The following is a 20,346-nucleotide window of genomic DNA, read 5'->3' as shown; positions in this document are numbered from 1 at the left end:
CAAAACCCAACCCCGTTTCTTTGTGTAACCAGCCGTCATATCTGTTCCGTCCACTAGGGACGTTTTCCTTTATGACATAATTTGTAATCAATGTATGATCCATTCTGTGTAGATGTAATTCTGTGTGATTGTTTAGGTATTTAGTAAATAAATAATTAAACCACATTTTGTATTGCTGATTCAACTTGTTAGCCAGTGTTCATGAAGATAACCAAGAATTTACAACTTTCAGATGAGACTGAATAAAGTGATGATTAAATATTGACTGCTACAGATGTAAAAGATTGCTAGGTCTTTAAGAGTTTATTCGGAAGCTCTATATTTGTTATTTGAACGACTTGTTATTTTTGAACGACTATTTAATGACTCAAAAGTCAGGATTTGTTTTTCTAAGTGAGTTGTTTGTTTATCTGCTGGCCGCAATTGAGTCCTACACAGTCCTTCACATGTTCCTCCATGTTCCTCCGTTCATCCCTGGGACATCACTACCTAAATCTTACCTAACCTAACCCAACCTGAACCATAACCCTTACCCAATTTTGCTGAAGAATGCTCAACTGTTCTCTTATATCAGGGTGGAGTGGAGTTTTGATAACTGGCCGTGCGATTTGCTAGCATCAAGATTGAGTCACAGTAAGTAAATCAATACTTGTAAAAATGTAAATTCTGAAAATGCTTACCTGTACCTATGTTTGGCTTGTACAACAGGGGTCCTTCAATGGGGTGCTGAGATTTGATTGATTACAACCAAGTTTTTCCCTCATTTGTGTTATTCAACTCAGCGTGAATGCACATGTGCCACTATCATCTCAGTTGTTAGTAGGTTTATGTCAAGGCTGATATGTCTCCGCTTGAGCAACACAAATTAGGAAAAGTTGTACAGGACAAACAGGTACAGGTAAGCCTGACTCAATGTTGTTGCTAGCAAATCGAGTGACCAGTTATCAAAACTCAACTACGCCTCGATATAAGATTAGTTGATTGTTCCTTAGCAGGCTAAACTCCACGGTGAAGGAAGTTTCTGATGAATTTCATTAACTGAGATGAGTAAAGACCAGACTTTGTGGAACCTAGCTATGACTACATCAATTTGCAAAATGACAATATAAAAAAGTTTTTTTTAATTATGAAATGTCAACCTTGTACCTGTTTGTCCTCTGTAGTTTCGTACCTTTCTTTGATTGCTGAAATCCACACTTTTTTGAAAAACATTAATCAATTACAACCACTGACTGTTTGCTCATTTTTGTTGCTCTAAGATGGCAACTCAGCGCAAATGTTCATGTACAAATTGAATCTCAATAAGGAAACAGTCGGTTGTTGTATTTGATTAACGTCTTTCAAAAAAGTGTGGATTGAGCAAAAAATAAATAGAAAATGTTGCTCTCTACTTGTCAGTGTTCCAAACGGTACATTATTTGTCTTTTAACCTAAATATGGAATCACCATCAGAGACAATTCATAGCAAGCAGTGCACTGGAATGACATTTAGATCAACTGGAATGACATTCACTCTCATGGGATGGGTGGATGAAAGCCACACACCCAATAAGACGCAATAAACAACAAATATGACAGTATTGAGGCAAATGTCACTATGGCTATATGCACCATGCCACTGACTACTTATATTGTTCATTTATCAAACAAGACAGCTCATAATCCAGTGCCTTTATCACAGTCAACACATGTATAATTTACCTTTAATTAGAATGTGTAGAATAGCATGAGATTAGCTACAAGACTTCACATTTTCCTCTCTGCCCCATGGCAAAATGTGTGAATTGTAGGAAATGTGCTTCAAAACAGCACATTTTTCTATTTGCCCCAATGGCCAAATGTGTTGAATTGCATGAAGTTAGCTTTTGTCTTTTATTTTTTTTAAATGTTTTTTGGGGCCCACACACATTTCTGGAGGCTCACCAACGAATTTATGGCTTTGCTACTGCCACAACAAGACCTTTGTTTTCAAATAATCTTCTTTTTAGGCTATGCAAAGCAATCAACAAATGCAGCCTACTATGTTTAAAGCACACTTTTACAAGTCTCAGTAACAAATGACAGCTCCAATAAGCCCCTTATAGAGGACATCCATGACGTGCGGTCAGGTTAGGCAGGGTTGGCAGTGCCTGTGAAAATGAATGAAAACATACCTGTAATGATAAATAAATAACATTTTTATCAATAATAATTTTGTCCTCTTCATGATTTTTTTATGCATGATAACATTTTAATGTTATAATGTTAAAATAATAAATGTGAATACATATTGGGGTGAAAAAGTATTGGGATAGGCAGGAGGATAGGCTGAGCTCGCTCATGCCTATGGACTTTCCACGTCATCTGCCAGGCGGTGAAGTTCGTTTTACTTCTAGTTAAAGTAAGCTGATCAGGATGGCTTCAAAGTTGTATTTTCTAGCGATGAAGGATAGTTGACCAACACCTGAACTTAGGGACCTACATAAAAGGAAGGGACAGAAAATAACAAGATCCTTTCAATCTGAGTGGTATCAATGAAAAGACGCTCTGTGGCTGCGCTACTAGGAGCCAACTCTACTGCTTCCCCTGCCTGCTGTTCTCCACCAGCGACAGCATGTGGACAAGAGCCGGTTACTGCGAATTGAACAACTTGCCTATAATACTCAACAAGCATGGTAAATCTGTGTCTCCCTGTTCACCCATGACTGTGTGGCCATGCATGCCTCCAGACGACACAACAGCAGTAGGCTTGATTACCAACAGCAATGGGACAGCCTACAGTGAGGAGGTGAGGGCTCTGGGAGTGTGTTGTCAGGAAAATAACCTCTCACTCAACGTCAACAAAACGAAAGGGATGGTCGTGGACTTCAGGAAACAGCAGAGGGAGCATCCCCCTATCCACATTGACGGGACAGAGGTGGAGAAGGTGGAATGTTCCTCGGTGTACATATCACTGAAAAACTGCAATGGTCCACCAACACAGACAGTGTGGTGAAGAAGGCTCCAGAGCACCTCTTCAACCTCAGGAGGCTGAAGAAATTTGGCTTGTCACCTAAAACTCTCACAAACTTTTACTGATGCACAATTGAGAGCATCCTGTCGGGCTGCATCACCGCCTGGTATGGTGCGGTCTGCACAACGCATCACCGGGAGCAAACAACCTGCCCTCCAGGACACCTACACCACCAGATGTCACAGGAAGGCCAAAAATATCATCAAGGACAACAGCCACCCGAGCCACTGCCTGTTCACCCCACTATCATCCAGAAGACGAGGTCAGTACAGGTGCATCAAAGCTGGAACAGAAAAACAGAAAAACAGCTTCTATCTCAAGGCCATCAGACTGTTAAATAACCATCACTAGCACAGAGAGGCAGTAGCCTACATACATACTTTAAATCATTGGCCACTTTAACAAATGAAACACTAGTCACTTTTAATAATGTCACTTTAATAATGTTTACATATCTTGCATTACTCATCTCATATGTATATACTGTATTCTATACTATCTACTGTATCTTAATCTATACCGCTCTGACATTGCTCGTCCATATATTTATATATTCTTAATTCCATTCCTTGTTACTTAGATGTATGTGTATTAGGTATTTGTTGTGAAATTGTTATATTGATATTACATGTTAGATATTGCTGCACTGTCAGAACTAGAAGCACAAGCATTATGCTACACCCGCGATAACATCTGCCAAACACGTGTATGTGACCAATAAAATTTGATTTGATTTGAACATGCAGATTGATGGGAAATCCTTCACACAGTGTTGTATGCATGAAGATGAGTTATATCAAATAGTTAACGAACATGCGATGACACATTTCAGTCCATTTCAGAGATACCTTAAGACTCTCAAAACTGATGATATTTGTCCATGGACAATTACACTGAGTATACCAAACATTAGGACCCCCCCTTTCTTGGTTGGTGGACCATTCTTGATACACACAGGAAACTGCTGAGCACAAAAAACACAGAAGAATTTCAGTTCTTGTCATGAACCAGTGGGCCTGGCACCTACTCCCATAACTCGTTCAAAGGCACTTCAATATTTTTCTAGCCCATTCATCATCTGAATGACACTCATACACAGTCCAAGGCTTAAAAATCATTATTTAACCCTTCATATACACTGATTTAATGAGTGACATCAATAAGGGAATATAGCTTTCACCTGGATTCACCTGGTCAGTCTGTCATGGAAAGGTAGTCATTATTTTGTATACTCAGTGTATAATTGCAGTCCATATCCAAAATCAATAGTGGAAGATATGAATGTCTTTTGGACTGTAGTCAGTATAATGTTATAGACCATCAGGAAGTCAGCAAGTTCTTCGTCTTTCTTTGTCTTCTCCCCAATTTTATTGTGTCTTACATCTCTGATCTCTAATGGCCCTGAGGTCAGACCAGGTGAGGTGTGGTGGGGCTGATGTAGGATCTGCTGAGCTGCTTTCCACACCTGCTGTTGAACCACAAGATGTCTAAGTACAATGTATTTTCACATTCCTTTCTTTATAATGTTCATACATTGAGGAAATACTGGCAGACATACAGAATATTTTGTTTGTCTCATTTGACAACTGCTGGGCATATTTAGGCATCACATAAAACAACTTTCTCATTAAGTACTGTAGGTATAGTATAGTGTTTTACTCACTGTCTAATTTTTCATCTGTGTATCTCCTCCTCCCTTTCTGCTGTCTTGTGGACTCCTCTGTGGCCTTCCCTCCCTCCCCTTGCACCTCCTCTTTCTCCTCCTCCATCTCCAGCTCTCTCAAAGCCTCCTTGGCCCTCCTCAGATCCTCCTCTCTCTCCCTGTCCTCCTCCTGGTGCCTCCTCTCCTCCTCCTCCTCCTTCTCCCTGGCCTCCTCCAGTACCTCCTCGCTGGAGAGCAACTCCCCTCTGTTCTTGGCCACCATGTTTTCCAGCTTCTCCAGTAGCTCCGCCACGGCATCGTGGCCCTTCCTGGACCTGCCATACAGGGCATGATAGCGGCCCCCACATCGCTCCACCAGGCCCTGGAGCTCCTCGCTCTCCTCCACCTCCTCCTCTAAGGTGGCATCCTTCAGCCGCCCACCCTTCACCGTGAACAGCACCACGGTATGCCCCCAAGCCCGCTCCCCCAACAGCTCCACATGCTCCTCGGCCGCCTGCCGCTCCCGTTTGGTAAAGGAGAAGGAGAGGGGCACCACCAGGAGCACCGCGTGGGGGCCAGGCTGGCACAGCGACACGCCCCGGACGATCTCCCTCCGGACCCCCAGAGAGGAGCCCCTGGAGGGGAACCACTCCCAACCAGGCGTGTCCACCACCGTCACCTGCCTCTCAGCCACCTCTCTTTGTCGCTTTACCGCCTCCCTTGTTCTCACCCCCACCGCGTCAAACACCTCACTGCCCAGGATGGCGTTGCCCACAGCACTCTTCCCTGCCTCTCGCTCTCCGATCAGGATTATTCGCAACCCTGAGACCACAGAAAGAGGGACTGCTTGGCCTGTAACAAGTATCACATCAAGCTAAATTAATGTACAGAATAACACAAATGAATTGCATTGAATTTTCTCTTCCTGTTTCCCATACGCCAGGATAGATCCAAAACTGACCTGGTTGAGAATCAGACGACTTTCCAGTTTCTTTCATTTCCACCATGACCTCCTCTGAATCCATGTTGAAACCACTGTTTATCACTGTTGTATGATAACACAACCAGTGCCTTCTAAAATGCTACTTCATGCTTGTCCACTTTCATCAGATCTTAAAGTATACAGTAGCTATTTTGTTAAAGGAAGAATATCTTCTCCACTCCTCTCCCCTCCCGGGACACTTTGTTGTCAGAATGGCTTACGGTCTATAGTCACCCTCTGCTAATCATTCTTTACAGCCCCTTTTACTGTCCCAGGGATCCAAAGTTCACAGTGGGACTGCCTGCATGTTCGCACAGCTTGATAACACTACCTTCGCAGGAATCAACGGTCTTGCTTTGACCTTGCCCCAAGCGATACTGTATGGGACCACAGCTTCTTTATTGTGTCTGACGAATACTTGAAACTTTTGGACACTTTTGGAGATAAGGGAAATGGTTCTAATGAGTTAGGAGTTGTTTCTGGACAGGGCCCTGGAGATATTGAACAGACTCAGTTATCAGTAGTACCACACATATCACTGGCAAATCTGATTAAATGTGAGAGCCCCTCCTTAGTAATGAATTTTGTTGCCAGAGAGGAAGGAAACCGCTCAGGGATTTCACCATGAGGCCAATGGTGACTTTAAAACAGTTAGAGTTTAATGGCTGTGATAGGAGAAAACTGAGGATGGATCAACAACATTGTAGTTACTCCACAATACTAACCTAATTGACAGAGTGAAAAGAAGGAAGTCTGTACAGAATACTTGCATCCTGTTTGCAACAAGGCACTAAAGTAACACTGCAAAAAAACATGTGGCAAAGCAATTCACATTTTGTTGTGAATACATTGTGTTACGTTTGGGGAAAATCCAATATAACACATTACTGTTTTACTCCTGAACTACCACTCTCCATATTTTCAAGCATAGAGATGGCTGCATCATGTTATGGGTATGCTTGTAATCGTTAAGGACTGGGGAGGTTCTCAGGATAAAAAAAGAAACGGAATGGAGCAAAGTACAGGCAAAACCTTAGAGGAAAACCAGGTTCAATCTGCTTTCCACCAGACACTGGGAGATGAATTCACTTTTCAGCAGGACAATGACCGAAAACACAGTTACAGTTTGGCTTAAATTTACTTGAAAATCTATGGCAAAAACTGAAAATGGTTGCTTAGCAATGATCAACAACCAATTTGACAGAGCTGAATAATTTGGAAAAGAATAATGGGCAAATGTTGCACAATCCAGGTGTGGAAAGCTCTTAGGGACTTACCCAGAAAGACACAGCTGTAATCGCTGCCAAAGGTGTGTCTACAAAGTATTGACTCAGGGGTGTGAGTACTAGATATTTCTGTATTACATTTTCAAGACATTTGCAGAGTATCTTAAAACATGTTTTCACTTTGTAATTATGGGGTATTGTGTGTAGATGGGTGAGAAAAAATACATTTAATACATTTTGAATTAAGGCTGTAAATGTATGTTTAATCTTTGGCAGATAAAATAATTTTTTAGAAAAACTATGTAATTTTCACAGTTAAATGCATTCCGAAGTGTATATCATATGTGACCATAATTTTCTTATTATAATAGACCACATGTTATGAAAATGTAGTGGGTTAATATTTTATATATACAGTATATATATCTTGGTCACATACACATGGTTGGCAGATGTTGATGCGGGTGTAGCGAAATGCTTGTGCTTCTAGTTCCTACTTTGCAGTAGTATTTAACAGTAATCTAAATTCACAACAACTACCTTATACACACAAATACACACAAATGTAAAGGGATGTATAGAATATGACCATAAAAATATATGGATGAGCGGTGGCATGCGGCATAGGCATGATGCAGTAGATGGTATATAATACAGTATATACATATGAGATGAGTAATGTAGGATATGTAAACATTATTAAAGTGGCGTTATTTAAAGTGACTAGTGATACCTTTATTAAGTCCATTTATTAAAGTGGCCAGAGATTTGAGTCTGAATGTTGGCAGCAGCCTCTCTATGTTAGTGATGGCTGTTTAACAGTCTGATGGCCTTGAGATAGAAGCTGTTTTTCAGTCTCTCGGTCCCAGCGTTGATGCACCTGTACTGACCTCACATTCTGGATGAAAGTGGAGTGAACAGGCAGTGGCTTGGGTGGTTATTGTCCTTGATGATCTTTTTGGCCTTCCTGTGATATTGGGTGAGAAAGGGCAGTGTGGAGTGCAACAGAGATTGCATCATCTGTGGATCTGTTAGGGCGGTTTGCAAATTGGAGAGGGCCTAGTGTTTCTGGGATAATGGTGTTGATGTGAGCCATAACCAGCCTTTCAAAGCACTTCATGGCTACAGACGTGAGTGCTACAGGTCGCTAGTCCTTTAGGCAGGTTACCTTAGTGTTCTTGGGCACAGAGACTATGGTGGTCTGCTTAAAACATGTTGCTATTACAGATTCGGACAGGGAGAAGTTGAAAATGTCAGTGAAGACGCTTGCCAGTTGGTCAGCGAATGCTCGCAGTACACGTCCTGATAATCCGTCTAGCCCTGCGGCCTTCGATCTTATTCCTGTATTGGCGATTTGCCTATTTGATGGTTCGTCGGAGGGCATAGCGGGATTTCTTATAGCTTCCGGGTTAGAGTCCCACTCCTTGAAATAGCATTACTGTCAAGTTAACTTCCAACCAGATATGAGACCTACATGATGTAAAGACAACAGAACCTCTGCATCGTAGAAGTGTTACAAAATGGGGGATTGGCAAGAGAATCACATAGAATGCTGAATTCCTAAGACAATACACAGAACATTTCTTCATATTTCATGAGTAATTTGGGGGGCTAGGCCACCCTACACCAACCTACAAAACCAATGAGTTATAGTATTGTTGTAATTTCATCCATCCGTTTTGACTTTCTTATTACACATTATTACATAAAAGGGGCGTATCTGTTCAGTATGTCTGGGTGTTGGTACACAGAGAACCCAGCTTTATGGTATTAGTAGGAAGAGAGTAGGAGTTGGGGGGTGGTTTGCCAGCCCAGCACCAGCTTAAAGCAGGGGAGCTGAATCAGATTGTGGTATTGGAAGATTTCCCAGTCAAACTGCTTTTTCAATCCAATCCATTTTGTTTAGCAATGTGTCACCACCAAAGCAGTGTGGTGCGAACATGCTGGGGAATTCCAATGTGAAAGCAGGGCCCATATTTAATCTCCCTAAACCCAGTGCCTTGTGGAGGAAAGATGAAGCACAGAGACACGTGACTTAGAGACACAGGGAAATATGCAGTATTTACAGGGGAATATTGAACCTCACTCTCTAGACTGACCAGGTGAATCCAGGTGCAAGCCATGCTCCCTTGGGCTCTCGAGTGGCGCAGCGGTCAAAGGCACTAACTACGTCTCAGTGAAAGAGGCGTTACTACAGTCCCTGGTTCGAATCCAGGCTGCATCACATGTGATTGTGAGTCCCATAGAGCAGTGCACAATTGGCCCAAAGTTATCTGGGTTTGGCTGGGGTAGGCTGTCATTGTAAATAAGAATTTGTTCTTAACATACTTGCCTAGTTAAATAAAATAAAAATATATGTTGATGTCATCAGTTAAATTAAATTCAATCAGTGTAGATAAAGGAGAGGAGACAGGTTAAAGAAGGATTTTCAAGCCTTGAGACAATTGAGACATGGATTGTGTACTGCAGAGGGTGAATGAATAAGACAAAAGATCTAAGTACCTTTGAACAGGGTATGGTAGTAGGTGCCAGGCACACCTGTTTGAGTGTGCCAAGAACTGCACCTCTGCTGGGTTTTTTACACTCTCCAGTTTCTCATGTGTATCAACATGGTCCACCACCCAAAGGACATCCAACCAACTTGACACAACTATGGGAAGCATTGGAGTCTGCATCCATGTGGAATGCTTTCGACACCCTGTCCCGCTGAATTGAGGCTGCTCTGAGGGCAAAAGGGGGTGCAACTGAATATTAGGAAAGTGGTCCTAATGCTTCATACACAGTGCATATACTGTAATCTAGTCAAGGCTCATCCCATATAACTACTGCTGTACACACATTTTATATTCATATGCAGTCCATACTGTCTAGACACACCATCATATACATAGATATTTATATTCTGGACTCTGACATTGCTCATTCTGATATTTATAATTCCTTTTTCTTTTTTGGGGTTTGTGTGCATTGTTTTGTATTGTTTGGTATTACTGCACTGTTGGCGCTAGAAACAAGCATATAAGCATTTCACTGCACCTGCGATAAAATATGCAAAATATGTGTACCCAACCTATACAATTTGATTTGATTTGATTGAGGTGGGATAAATGGAAAGAAACTATCAAATCAGAAACTCTTTGACCCATTGCTGGCCAACTTGGTTGCAGGTATAATAATAAAAACATCCAACATGCATAAAAGTGAATCCACGAGGGAGTTAATGGTTATTATCGGCTCAAACAGAGAACAAATTTCACTTTGACTTACACATAAAACATGAAACAAGAAGCACATTTGAAATATTCTTTGACACTCATCATCAGACTCATTTGATTCTTTATGGATGATTCTATGCATATTAATGAAGGCCACGTGTTCATCACAAACAAGCACAGAGGTATATGATCACAACACACCAACCTCTAGGATCATATGCTTTGCTCCAGTCACTCAGGTTGTTGCCATGCCCCCTCTTGTTGCAGGGCAAAGATACTGCAGTAACTTTTAGCATGACAGTCTTATCTCTCTTTCAAAAACAGACCAAAATCCCACTAATTACCATGCCTGCAGTTTTATCCTAGCTTTTTTCGTATTTCAGATTTTTTTAAACATGGAAAAACAAAAGCCACCTACAGACCTAGTCCTGATTCCTGCATTTCAACGGACCCTATCACTAAAATGCAGGTATCAGGTCTGTGTGAAAAGTTCTCAGTTTTTTTTACAGGTAAATTCATTCACTTTTCCATTGATTAACTCATTTGAACTGCAAACAGTCCCCATGCAACACCCCCCCACTCCCCACCCCTCCCAATTTGCCAGTTACCCACTGATATAAAAGGGTTACACCCAGTATAAAAGGGTTACACCTCGTAAAATAAGTGGTAAATAAGGCACTGTTAGAAAGGGTCATATTTAGGACTTTTCTAAGATCCCCATTAGCCAATGTCAGTGGTGACAGCTAGTCGTACTGGGGTCTGGCACATAACGAAAAAGACATTACAGACGAAAGACTTTACAATTGACATACATGTAAAACATCAACATGTAGTCCGCACGTGTGTTCATCTATCAGTTACCTATACATGTTAGTACATACACACTAAAGTAGGCCACATGAGTGAGAGGCGTTGTGTCATGAGATGTTGCTTTAATTGTTTTTTTTAAACCAGGTTTGCTGTTCACTTGCTTTACATGGGATATAAACATTACCTTATATTTATTTTACAGGTAACATACAACATATGTCTGAAATGGTTACTACATGTGTCAGATGCCCTCTGAAGTCGCTAGGATTTTACAGAACATTTCATTTAGTCTCGCCATCCTTCCAAATAAAACTTAAAAATTAGTTTACATGTAAGTAAATAATCCATAAGATTGTTCCACGCAACAGATTTGTTTACTAAAGGATTTGCTCTGTTTTGGGCGTTTCTTTCTTGCCATTCAAAGGAGTGGTGGTGACGTGTCCAAGCGTTCTTATCATAGCTCAATGTTGAGTTTGGTGAAGTAAGGGAAACGAAACTGAGAAGACAACATTCCGGTGTAGGGAGACTGAACAGCATTCACCATCTTTGTCAAGGTGAGTGAGCTTTATACATCCATATTTCTTTACACAAATGAAACCGTTGAAACAATAACAAAACGTTTTACCCGCCCCTGTTTCAAGGTTAAAACTGAGGGACGGAATTGGAGATTGTAATCACTCTTAAATTCACAGACAGACCTATGGATGCAAGGACTGACCATCCATGATATCAAAATTATAGTTTTCACTATGTATTAAAGGTATAGTGTTTGTTTACGTTTACTTTGTTTGTAAACATTAGAGTAAAACAAGCTTATATTTTGGGTTTTGATGGGGTACAAGAGTTGAACTAAGCTAATGAGGCAGTAAGTTATATTCTTCAAGAGATAATGGGTACATAAGGTTATCGTTACTTTATAAATCCACCATAGAAGTGCTCGGAGCAGGTGCAATTTGCAGTGCAAGAACAAGCAAACGTATAACACCTGGCTTGTCGTGCATAATTCAAATTTGGGCTGTACAACATGCAAAAAGTTAGGCTCTCGCGCTCACTGTGTTCGCGGGACCTCCCGATGTACAAATTAATCACTGTGTTTGCCCATGTAGCTATGTGATGTATGTGAATCCTGTTTCTAAATGTATATCAGCATAGAAATGTAATGGCTGTGATTTTTCTTTTGAATTATCCACAGCTCCATTGGACATGCCTTGGGGACAAGGCAACACTGGTCAGTAACGATATCAACCAAACCAGGAAATGTCCAAACACAGGGAGAGCGTCATGTCACGGTGAGACTATTAACCAGTTCATTGTAACGAAATGTAATCGAAAACGTCAACTTTATCCCCAAATGTAATTATGTATTATGAGGGCCATAAAAAAAATAACTAGTAATGCTGCATTTTCAGGACACAAGCTCAAGTTCACAGTACAAATATTTCATATTTTTATGATGTATTTCCTGTTCAACAAAATCGTATGAATATGGCTTGAAGTTACATATGCTCTCTAAATATAGCATAATCATATTAAAAAATGACTAACTATAAGATTTCACCTTCCTTATAACTGTAAATTACATATTTGTATGTTTAGTGTTAGAGAAAATGCATATTTTTCCAAGGTCTCTCTTGATCAAACTGTCTGCTGTAGCTTGGCTTCCTGAACTTGTTAGGAATTCCCCTTTCATATCATATCAATCCTGGCCCTCTAAGACAAACAGAACGTGTTATTTTAAAGTTTTTATTTTATTTTTAATCTATACATTATTTTAGATTTACGGCTATTATTTGATCTCTGAATGTGCTACCATGATGAAACAACTCTCTCTTGCTTCACTACGATTTAACTATTGCAGGCATGTGCTTTGTCAGTGGCTGTGATGTAGGGTTTAGGGGTTGATGGACAGTCGGAAGAGCGAATGAAATGGTAGGAGGGACATCCTAGCTTCAAGTGGTTTCAGTTTTCTCATCCTACATCACACAGGCTCAGAAGAAATACTACTGTGTCCGTGGGAACCAGGGCTGTTGCTCAATGCAAGCCATTTCAATCTACAGTGTCCACAGATCGATTTATAAGCAAAATTGTCGGTCAGAACCAGTACCAGAACTAGAACCTAAACAGGGGACCTTACATCTAAGATATTTAATAACTGGGGCAGAAAGGAGAGTGTTGCTGGGCTACTTTAAATTGACAGCAATGGGCAATGTTGACAAAGAATCCAAGGTATTCAATAAAGGTAGTTCAATAAAAGGGTAAAGTTGGTGGATAGGCACTCTGTATCTACAACTTTGTAATTTTATATACTGATTATCCTGAATTCAATAGTGAAGATCCTGACTGAAGCCTACTTTTCTTCCAGATCAGAGTTAACAAGGGAGCTCTTGGGCCAGTACATCTCTGACACCCTCAGCAACATTCACACAGTGAGGGAGTTCTGTGACAGGCATTCCAAATGGGTCCTTCAGAGGGAGACAGAACTGGAAATGATGAGGGACATCAAGCAGAGGACAGACAGAATTGACCTTAAGTTCGACCATGTCCGTAACTCCGAGACCAAGGCCAAGGCGTTTGGGGAGTTCGTATGGAGCGGTCTGACCCAGGGGACTGCAGACAGTAGGCGTGAGGAGCTGGAGAAGGAGCTGGGGGCTGTACTAAAGGACACTCTGGGAGGCCTGGAGAAGCTGGATTACTTCCTGAATACTGTGGAGTGTCTGGCGGTCACCTGTCTGTTGGTGTTTGAGGAGAACAGATTCCTCTGTCTGCCTCAGGGGATGAGCCCTGCCAGTGTTCAGGCTGTCATCACTGCTGCCAGAATATCCTGCCCTCTCCTCATCTACTTTAAGAGGGATGCTAAGGCCTTCTTTATGCCCAGCCTCCACAATGTAGAGGTACTGACCCTCCAGCTGGACAGATACATACAAATCAGCCAGCAGCTCTGTAAGAGGATGGACATAGTGTAAGTGGAGCTACCATCACAATTGCTTCAACATTAACTTATGTAATGTTCTTTATTGCCATTTTACAAACACTTGATGTCCATTTTTTTCCTTCTAGATTACAGATCAGACAACAGCTTGGGAGTAATCTTAAAACACTGTTTTAATATCATAATTTATATTAGCATAGTTGTACTATTTTCCTTCATTTTTGTCCTTCTCAGATGTCATTTGACAAGGTTCTTTGACTTATGTGATTCAAAATCCACATATAAATGTAATGAATATAATGTAATGTTGAAATTAATATGCATTGTTACAGTAGCTCCATCAGTCAAATGCTGTTTTGGAAAAAGAAGAATGACATCCCTGTGGTCAACCTTGGTGATGTGAGTGAAAAGTCCATAGAAAAGATGATGGACCATTTGAATCAGCTGAATGATATCAGGTAAGGTTAGTTTGGTTGTTGTCTTTAAACTTCTGTTGATATTTGTATTTTATTGGTAGACAGTAAATAGATGTTGAATCTGTCTCCCCTCTGTCAGGATGGACCAGCACCTCAGACTAACATTCCTGTTCCAAGAGGCTGCTCAGCGCTTCATTGGCCGGTTCAGCCAGCGCCGACCCAGAATGGAGCAGTTTCTGACCGATCTGGAGGAGAATGCTGTGCAGCTGGACAGGATGAAGCTGGGGGCTAAGATCTCCAGTGTGGCAGGCAGCTCAGTGGGGGTAGCTGGAGGGATCCTATCCATCGTGGGCTTAGCTCTATCCCCTGTCACTGCTGGGGTGTCACTGGCTCTCACCATTACAGGGGTCAGCCTGGGGGTCACCAGTGGGGTCAACAGTTTAGCCACTGGTATCACAGAGATGAAGGTTAATAGCATCCATGAGAAGAAAGCCAGTAAAGTCTTCCAGAGTTTCATGGAGGATGTGGAGAGTCTCCAGGAGTCTCTGGAGAATGTGGCCACTAATATGGAGCCCATCCTGGGGCAGAGCAGGGTGGACGGCGTGCTGGGGGCAGGGAAGGTGATTGCCACAGCCGGGGCCATTGGAAAAGGCATCGACTCCATAGTGGACTGTGCCTCGGCTCTGAGTGTTAAGGCCCTTGCTAAGGAAGATTTGATTGTAAGCGCTGGTAAGTTGGCGCTCCAGGAAGGCAAAGCAGCACGAAACCTACCCAAGCTAGCAGGGGACATCCCAGATATTGGACAGGTGGCCAAAGGCACCCCGCTAGCCCTCTCCAGCTCGGCGCGGGCTGGTTTTATCACTCTCAACGTCCTCTTCATTGGCCTGGATGTTTTCTTCATCTGTAAAGACAGTGTGTGCCTGGCCAAAGGCAGCAAGAGTGAGTTCTCCCAGCTCATCCGTGCCAGAGCGGCATTGTGGCGCACAGAGCTAGACTCCTGGCAGAGGATCTACGACTCGCTGTGTAGAGGAATTTGGAAGTTCAGGAAGTGCCAGAGAATCCTGGCACAGCCTTTTTACCCTCCTGGAGGGGAATCTGAAAGAGAAAAAATTGATGTAGGACAACATCAATGACCAGTTTGAAGTTAGGGACTGTCAAACATACTGTACATTGCCTATCTGTCAGTCATTTTGATTATGCATTTTACTTGATTCTCCGTATTTATTAAATGTAATGTTTGTATGATTGTGCTGCTGACATGTACATGCACAGAAGACTTATCTTCCTCTCTTCACCAGTAGTTGAAGACGTCTTGCTAATAGGCAATGAAACATGTTCATGCAATTTATTCTGATGTTGACTTGTGAAAATGATTATATGAGACTTTATGAATTGGAAAGGGACTGATTATGTCTGGCCTTATTTGTGTCAATAATAATAGGCCTAGTTTCTGGTGTTCTGAAATACCTTTGTAAAACAATTATTTAATAAATCCTTTTTTAATTGGTCTTTTCTCATTTTCATCATAACATTTTAATACGGGATGTCAGAGTGAAGCAGTCTGTAGTCATGTGTACAGCAAGACAAGGGCATTATGTTGTACAACAGAACACAATAACAACACTCCATATGTTTCACCTGATATGTTCTGCTTCCACACAACTTATTGTAATGGTGATCATAAATAATCCTAAAACATGAGTTCCCTGTCTGTAATCCTATATATACAGAAAGTGTTAAATCCCTTGACCATGTCATTCATCTCTGGACTTTGTCCTGGAAAAGGAATCACTTTTCAAAATGTTGCATACAAGGAAACAAAAGCAGGAGGACACACACAGGACAGCCTGAGAAGCAATAGCTTTTAACAGCCAGTGTTTTGCCCCAGTGTAGCCTTGGCAACAGTCAAGTGTGGTAATCAATGGCAGCTATATATATACACACACACACACACACACACTGTACCTTGTGATAATCAGCTATTTTCAGAAGTAGTAGGGATTGCGGCTATAATGATTATTTTCACATTAATAACAGAAAATCATGCAAATTGATCATACATTAAAAACAAATCATGTGAATACTGTGTTGTATTCATGCAGATAAGTTCTATCAAACAGTAACAAGGTTCTATCAAACAGTAACAAGCCAGTAATGATACATTTCCATCCAGTTCAGTTCAGAGATACCTAAAACTGATGATACAGTATTTGTCCATGGACATCGGGACCGGCCCTTTTGGGGGCCTTAAGATTTTGTTGGGCCCCACCCCCCACCTCGCAGAAACATTTTAGTGGTCCCCCTCTTGCGGCTGGGGGAAAAAGGTAAGTTTTAAAGTAAATTCATTATTGCATTTTTAATGCAAGCTTTATGCAATTCTAAACATTTTGCCATGGGGCGAAGAGAAGTTTAGCAATTTTATAACAAATTTCATGCAATTCTACAAATTTTGCCATGGGGCAGAGAGAACAAATGTGAAGTTTTACAGCAACTTTCCTTCAATTCTATCCAATTATCCATGGGGTGGAGAGAAATGTTTTCCATTTGAAAGCTAATCTCCTGTAATTCTACACATTATGCCAAGATTTATGCCATGTTAATGATATCTGAATGAGCGTGATTAACTAAATCAAGGAGGTCAGGGCCCCTGGGCACATGCATTGCATGCCCGGTTGGTATTCAGCCATGATTACCACAAGTTTAGACAGCTAGCTAGCCTAACTTACCAATCTAAAAATTGTTCGCTGACATGGCTAATTTGATTGATAGTGACTGACATATGAAAACCGCAGCTGATGCACAACCAAATTTCAAAATTGCATCTAGTGTATTCTTCTATTCTAACTCTCAGCACAATTTTTGGGTCGGGGGCACCCTAAGAGACTTATGCCTGGATGTGGCCCTGATGGACATGGACAATTATATTGGCAGTCCATATTAAAAATAAATAGTGGAAAATATGAATGTCTTTTGGACTGTAGTAGGTATAAAGGTAATCAGGAAGTCAGCAAGGTCTGCTTTCCACACCTGCTGTTGAACCACAAGATGTGTAAGTACAATGTATTTTTACATTCCATTCTTTATAATGTTCACACATTGAGGAAATACTGGCAGACATACAGTATATATTGTTTATCTCATTTGACAACTGATGGGCATATTTAGGCATCACATAAAACAACTTATTCAGTGAGTACTTTAGGTATAGTATAGTGTTTTACTCACTGTCTGATTTCTCATCTGTGTATCTCCCTTTCTGCCATCTCATGGACTCCTCTGTGGCCTTCTCTCCCTCCCCTGTCTCCTCCATCTCCAGCTGACCCTCCTCAGCCCCTCCTCTCTGTCCCTGTCCTCCTCCTGGTGCCTCCTTTCCTCCTACTTCTCCCTGACCTCCTCCAGGATTGCTGCGGACAATCTCCCTCCAGACCCCGAGAGAGAAGCCCTTGGAGGGGAACACCTCCCAACCAGGCATGTTCACCTGCCTCTTGGCAACCTTACCCTTCCCACCGCCTTCCTGGTCCTTACCCACACCGTGTCAAACACCCCCTCTGCCCAGGATGGTGTTGCCCACAGCACTCTTCCCCGCCTCTCTCAGATAAGGATTATTCACAACCCTGAGACCACAGAGAGAGGGAATGCTTGGCCAAATGAACAAAGAGAATAACAATTATATTTTATTGCATATCCCTAACCAACCTTTTCTCACAGTATTATAGCTGTGAATCTAAGTGTGCGTTCTCTAATTCTCTCCTTCTCTCTTTCTTTCTCTCTCTCGGAGGACCTGAGCCCTAGGACCATGCCCCAGGACTACCTGACATGATGACTCCTTGCTGTCCCCAGTCCACCTGGCTGTGCTGCTGCTCCAGTTTCAACTGTTCTGCATTATTATTATTCGACCATCCTGGTCATTTATGAACATTTTAACATTTTGGCCATGTTCTGTTATAATCTCCACCCGGCACAGCCAGAAGAGGACTGGCCACCCCACATAGCCTGGATCTTCTCTAGGTTTCTTACTAGGTTTTGGCCTTTCTAGGGAGTTTTTCCTAGCCACCGTGCTTCTACACCTGCATTGCTTGCTGTTTGGGGTTTTAGGCTGGGTATCTGTACAGCACTTTGAGATATTAGCTGATGTACGAAGGGCTATATAAATAAATTTGATTTGAATGAAAATCACTCATGAGATCATTACAATCATTGTATTGAGAGACTGTTTATCTGACTGCAGTGTGTGTTTTCACTTCCTTTTTTTTTTTTTTTTTTTACCAGGCAAGTCAGTTATGAACAAATTCTTATTTTCAATGACAGCCTGGGAACAGTGGGTTAACTGCCTGTTCAGGGGGAGACAGACAGATTTGTACCTTGTCAGCTCGGGGGATTGAACTCACAACCTTCCGGTTACTAGTCCAACGCTCTAACCACTAGGCTACCCTGCCGCCCCAAGTTTTGCCAGGATTGATCAAAAACTGACCTGGTTGAGAATCTGATCTTCCAGTGTCTTCCATTTCCACCATGACCTCATCTGAATCCACTGTTTATCATACTTGTGTGATATGGCAACACACAACCAGTGCCTTCAAAAATACTCCACTTTCATCAGAACTGAATGTACACAGTAGCAGTTTTCCCCAGTCATTCCTCTCCCCTCCCATCTTGGGATGTCTTGTCTGAATGGCTTACGGTCTATAGCCATACCCTACTAATCCAAGCGATCCAAAGTTCACAGTGGGACTGCTTGAATGTTCATCCAGCTTGACAACACTACCATGGCAGGAAATAACAGTCTGTCTGTGACTGCATGGGAACAGCCTCTTTATTGTGCCTGAAGACTCAACTTTTGGACAGGGGTTGTTTCTGGACAGGGCCCTGGCAATAACGAAACAGACTCACTTATCAGTAGTAACACATCTCTGGCAAACAAGATGAGTAAAGAATGAAGGTCATGTTATGTTTGATTGTTGAAGGTCCATCTCAAACAGCTACATATTCATTATTTGGCAGATAAATGCATCGACTGGAAGAACCCCTTTACAGTGGCTCAGCTTTGACCAGGTGTTTGAGGAGCAGACAGGTGACATGCCTTGGAAGTGTTGGTCAAGTGATATATATACAGTTGAAGTCAGAAGTTTACATACAGTTAGGTTGGAGTCAATAAAACTTGCTTTTCAACCACTCCACAAACTTCTTGTTAACAAACTATAGTCTTGGCAAATCAGTTAGGACATCTACTTTGTGCAAGACACAAGTAATTTTTCCAACAATTGTTTACAGATTATTTCACTGCATCACAGTTCCAGTGGGTCAGAAGTTGACAAACACAAAGTTGACTGTGCTTTAAAACAGCTTGGAAATTCCAAAAAATTATGTCATGGCTTTAGAAGCTTCTTATTGGCTAATTGACATCATTTGAGTCAATTGGACGTGTACCTGTGGATGTATTTCAAGGCCTACCTTCAAACTCAGTGCCTCTTTGCTTGACATCATGGGAAAATCAAAAGAAATCAGTCAAGACCTCAGAAAAGAAATGATAGACCACAAGTCTGGTTCATCATTGGGAGCAATTTCCAAATGCCTGAAGGTACCACGTTCATCTGTACAAACAATGGTATGCAAGTATAAACACCATGGGACCACGCAGCCATCATACCACTCGGGAAGGAGATGCGTTCTGTCTCCTAGAGATGAACGTACTTTGGTGAGAAAAGTGCAAATCAATCCCAGAACAACAGCAAAGGACCTTGTGAAGATGCTGGAGGAAACAGGTACAAAAGTATCTATATCCATAGTAAAACAAGTCCTATATCGACATAACCTGAAAGGCCGCTCAGCAAGGAAGAAGCCACTGCTCCAAAACCGCCATAAAAAAGCCAGACTACGGTTTGCAACTGCACATGGGGACAAAGATCGTACTTTTTGGAGAAATGTCCTCTGGTCTGATGAAACAAAAATAGAACTGTTTGGCCATAATGTCCATCATTATGTTTGGAGGGAAAAGGAGGGGGCTTGCAAGCCGGAGAACACCCTCCCAAACGTGAATCACGGGGGTGGCAACATCATGTTGTGGGGGTGCTTTGCTGCAGGAGGGATTGGTGCACTTCACAAAATAGATGGCATCATGAGGATGGAAAACTATG

The 20,346-nt window shown here is 41.8% G+C and overlaps 1 protein-coding gene and 1 pseudogene across 3 annotated transcripts; one reads left to right on the top strand and one right to left on the bottom strand.

The window, feature by feature from the left end:
• Window positions 1-1,656: 1,656 nt before the first annotated feature.
• On the bottom strand, window positions 1,657-18,732 carry LOC135554394 (GTPase IMAP family member 4-like). Of its 3 annotated transcripts, none has more exons than XM_064986687.1 (3): window positions 18,684-18,732; window positions 4,656-5,486; window positions 1,657-4,460 (listed from the first exon to the last, which is right to left on the bottom strand). In XM_064986687.1, the coding sequence occupies exons 1-3, from the start codon at window positions 18,724-18,726 to the stop codon at window positions 4,360-4,362; spliced, it is 975 nt and encodes a 324-aa protein (XP_064842759.1). In that variant the 5' UTR covers window positions 18,727-18,732; the 3' UTR covers window positions 1,657-4,359. The 3 variants fall into 3 exon arrangements, with proteins under 3 accessions (XP_064842759.1, XP_064842757.1, XP_064842758.1); XM_064986685.1 differs by lacking the exon at window positions 18,684-18,732 and adding an exon at window positions 5,596-5,842; XM_064986686.1 differs by lacking the exon at window positions 18,684-18,732 and adding an exon at window positions 5,596-5,842 and having other exon boundaries at window positions 1,657-4,457.
• On the top strand, window positions 11,327-15,719 carry LOC135554388 (uncharacterized; annotated as a pseudogene).
• Window positions 18,733-20,346: the final 1,614 nt, after the last annotated feature.

The sequence above is a fragment of the Oncorhynchus masou genome, chromosome 14 (assembly GCF_036934945.1).
Source record: "Oncorhynchus masou masou isolate Uvic2021 chromosome 14, UVic_Omas_1.1, whole genome shotgun sequence".
NCBI classification, from domain to species: domain Eukaryota; kingdom Metazoa; phylum Chordata; class Actinopteri; order Salmoniformes; family Salmonidae; genus Oncorhynchus; species Oncorhynchus masou.
Note: the sequence above shows the minus strand (reverse complement) of the source record. Positions and strands in the feature narration are given on the sequence as shown.

Coding starts and splice junctions, on each gene's coding strand:
- LOC135554394 (XM_064986685.1), bottom strand. CDS start 5,659: ATGGATTCAGAGGAGGTCATGGTGGAAATGAAAGAAACTGGAAAGTCG. Junction 5,487..5,595: donor GTCGTCTGATTCTCAACCAG/GTCAGTTTTGGA, acceptor TACTTGTTACAG/GCCAAGCAGTCCCTCTTTCT. Junction 4,461..4,655: donor CACAGATGAAAAATTAGACA/GTGAGTAAAACA, acceptor GTGGTTCAACAG/CAGGTGTGGAAAGCAGCTCA.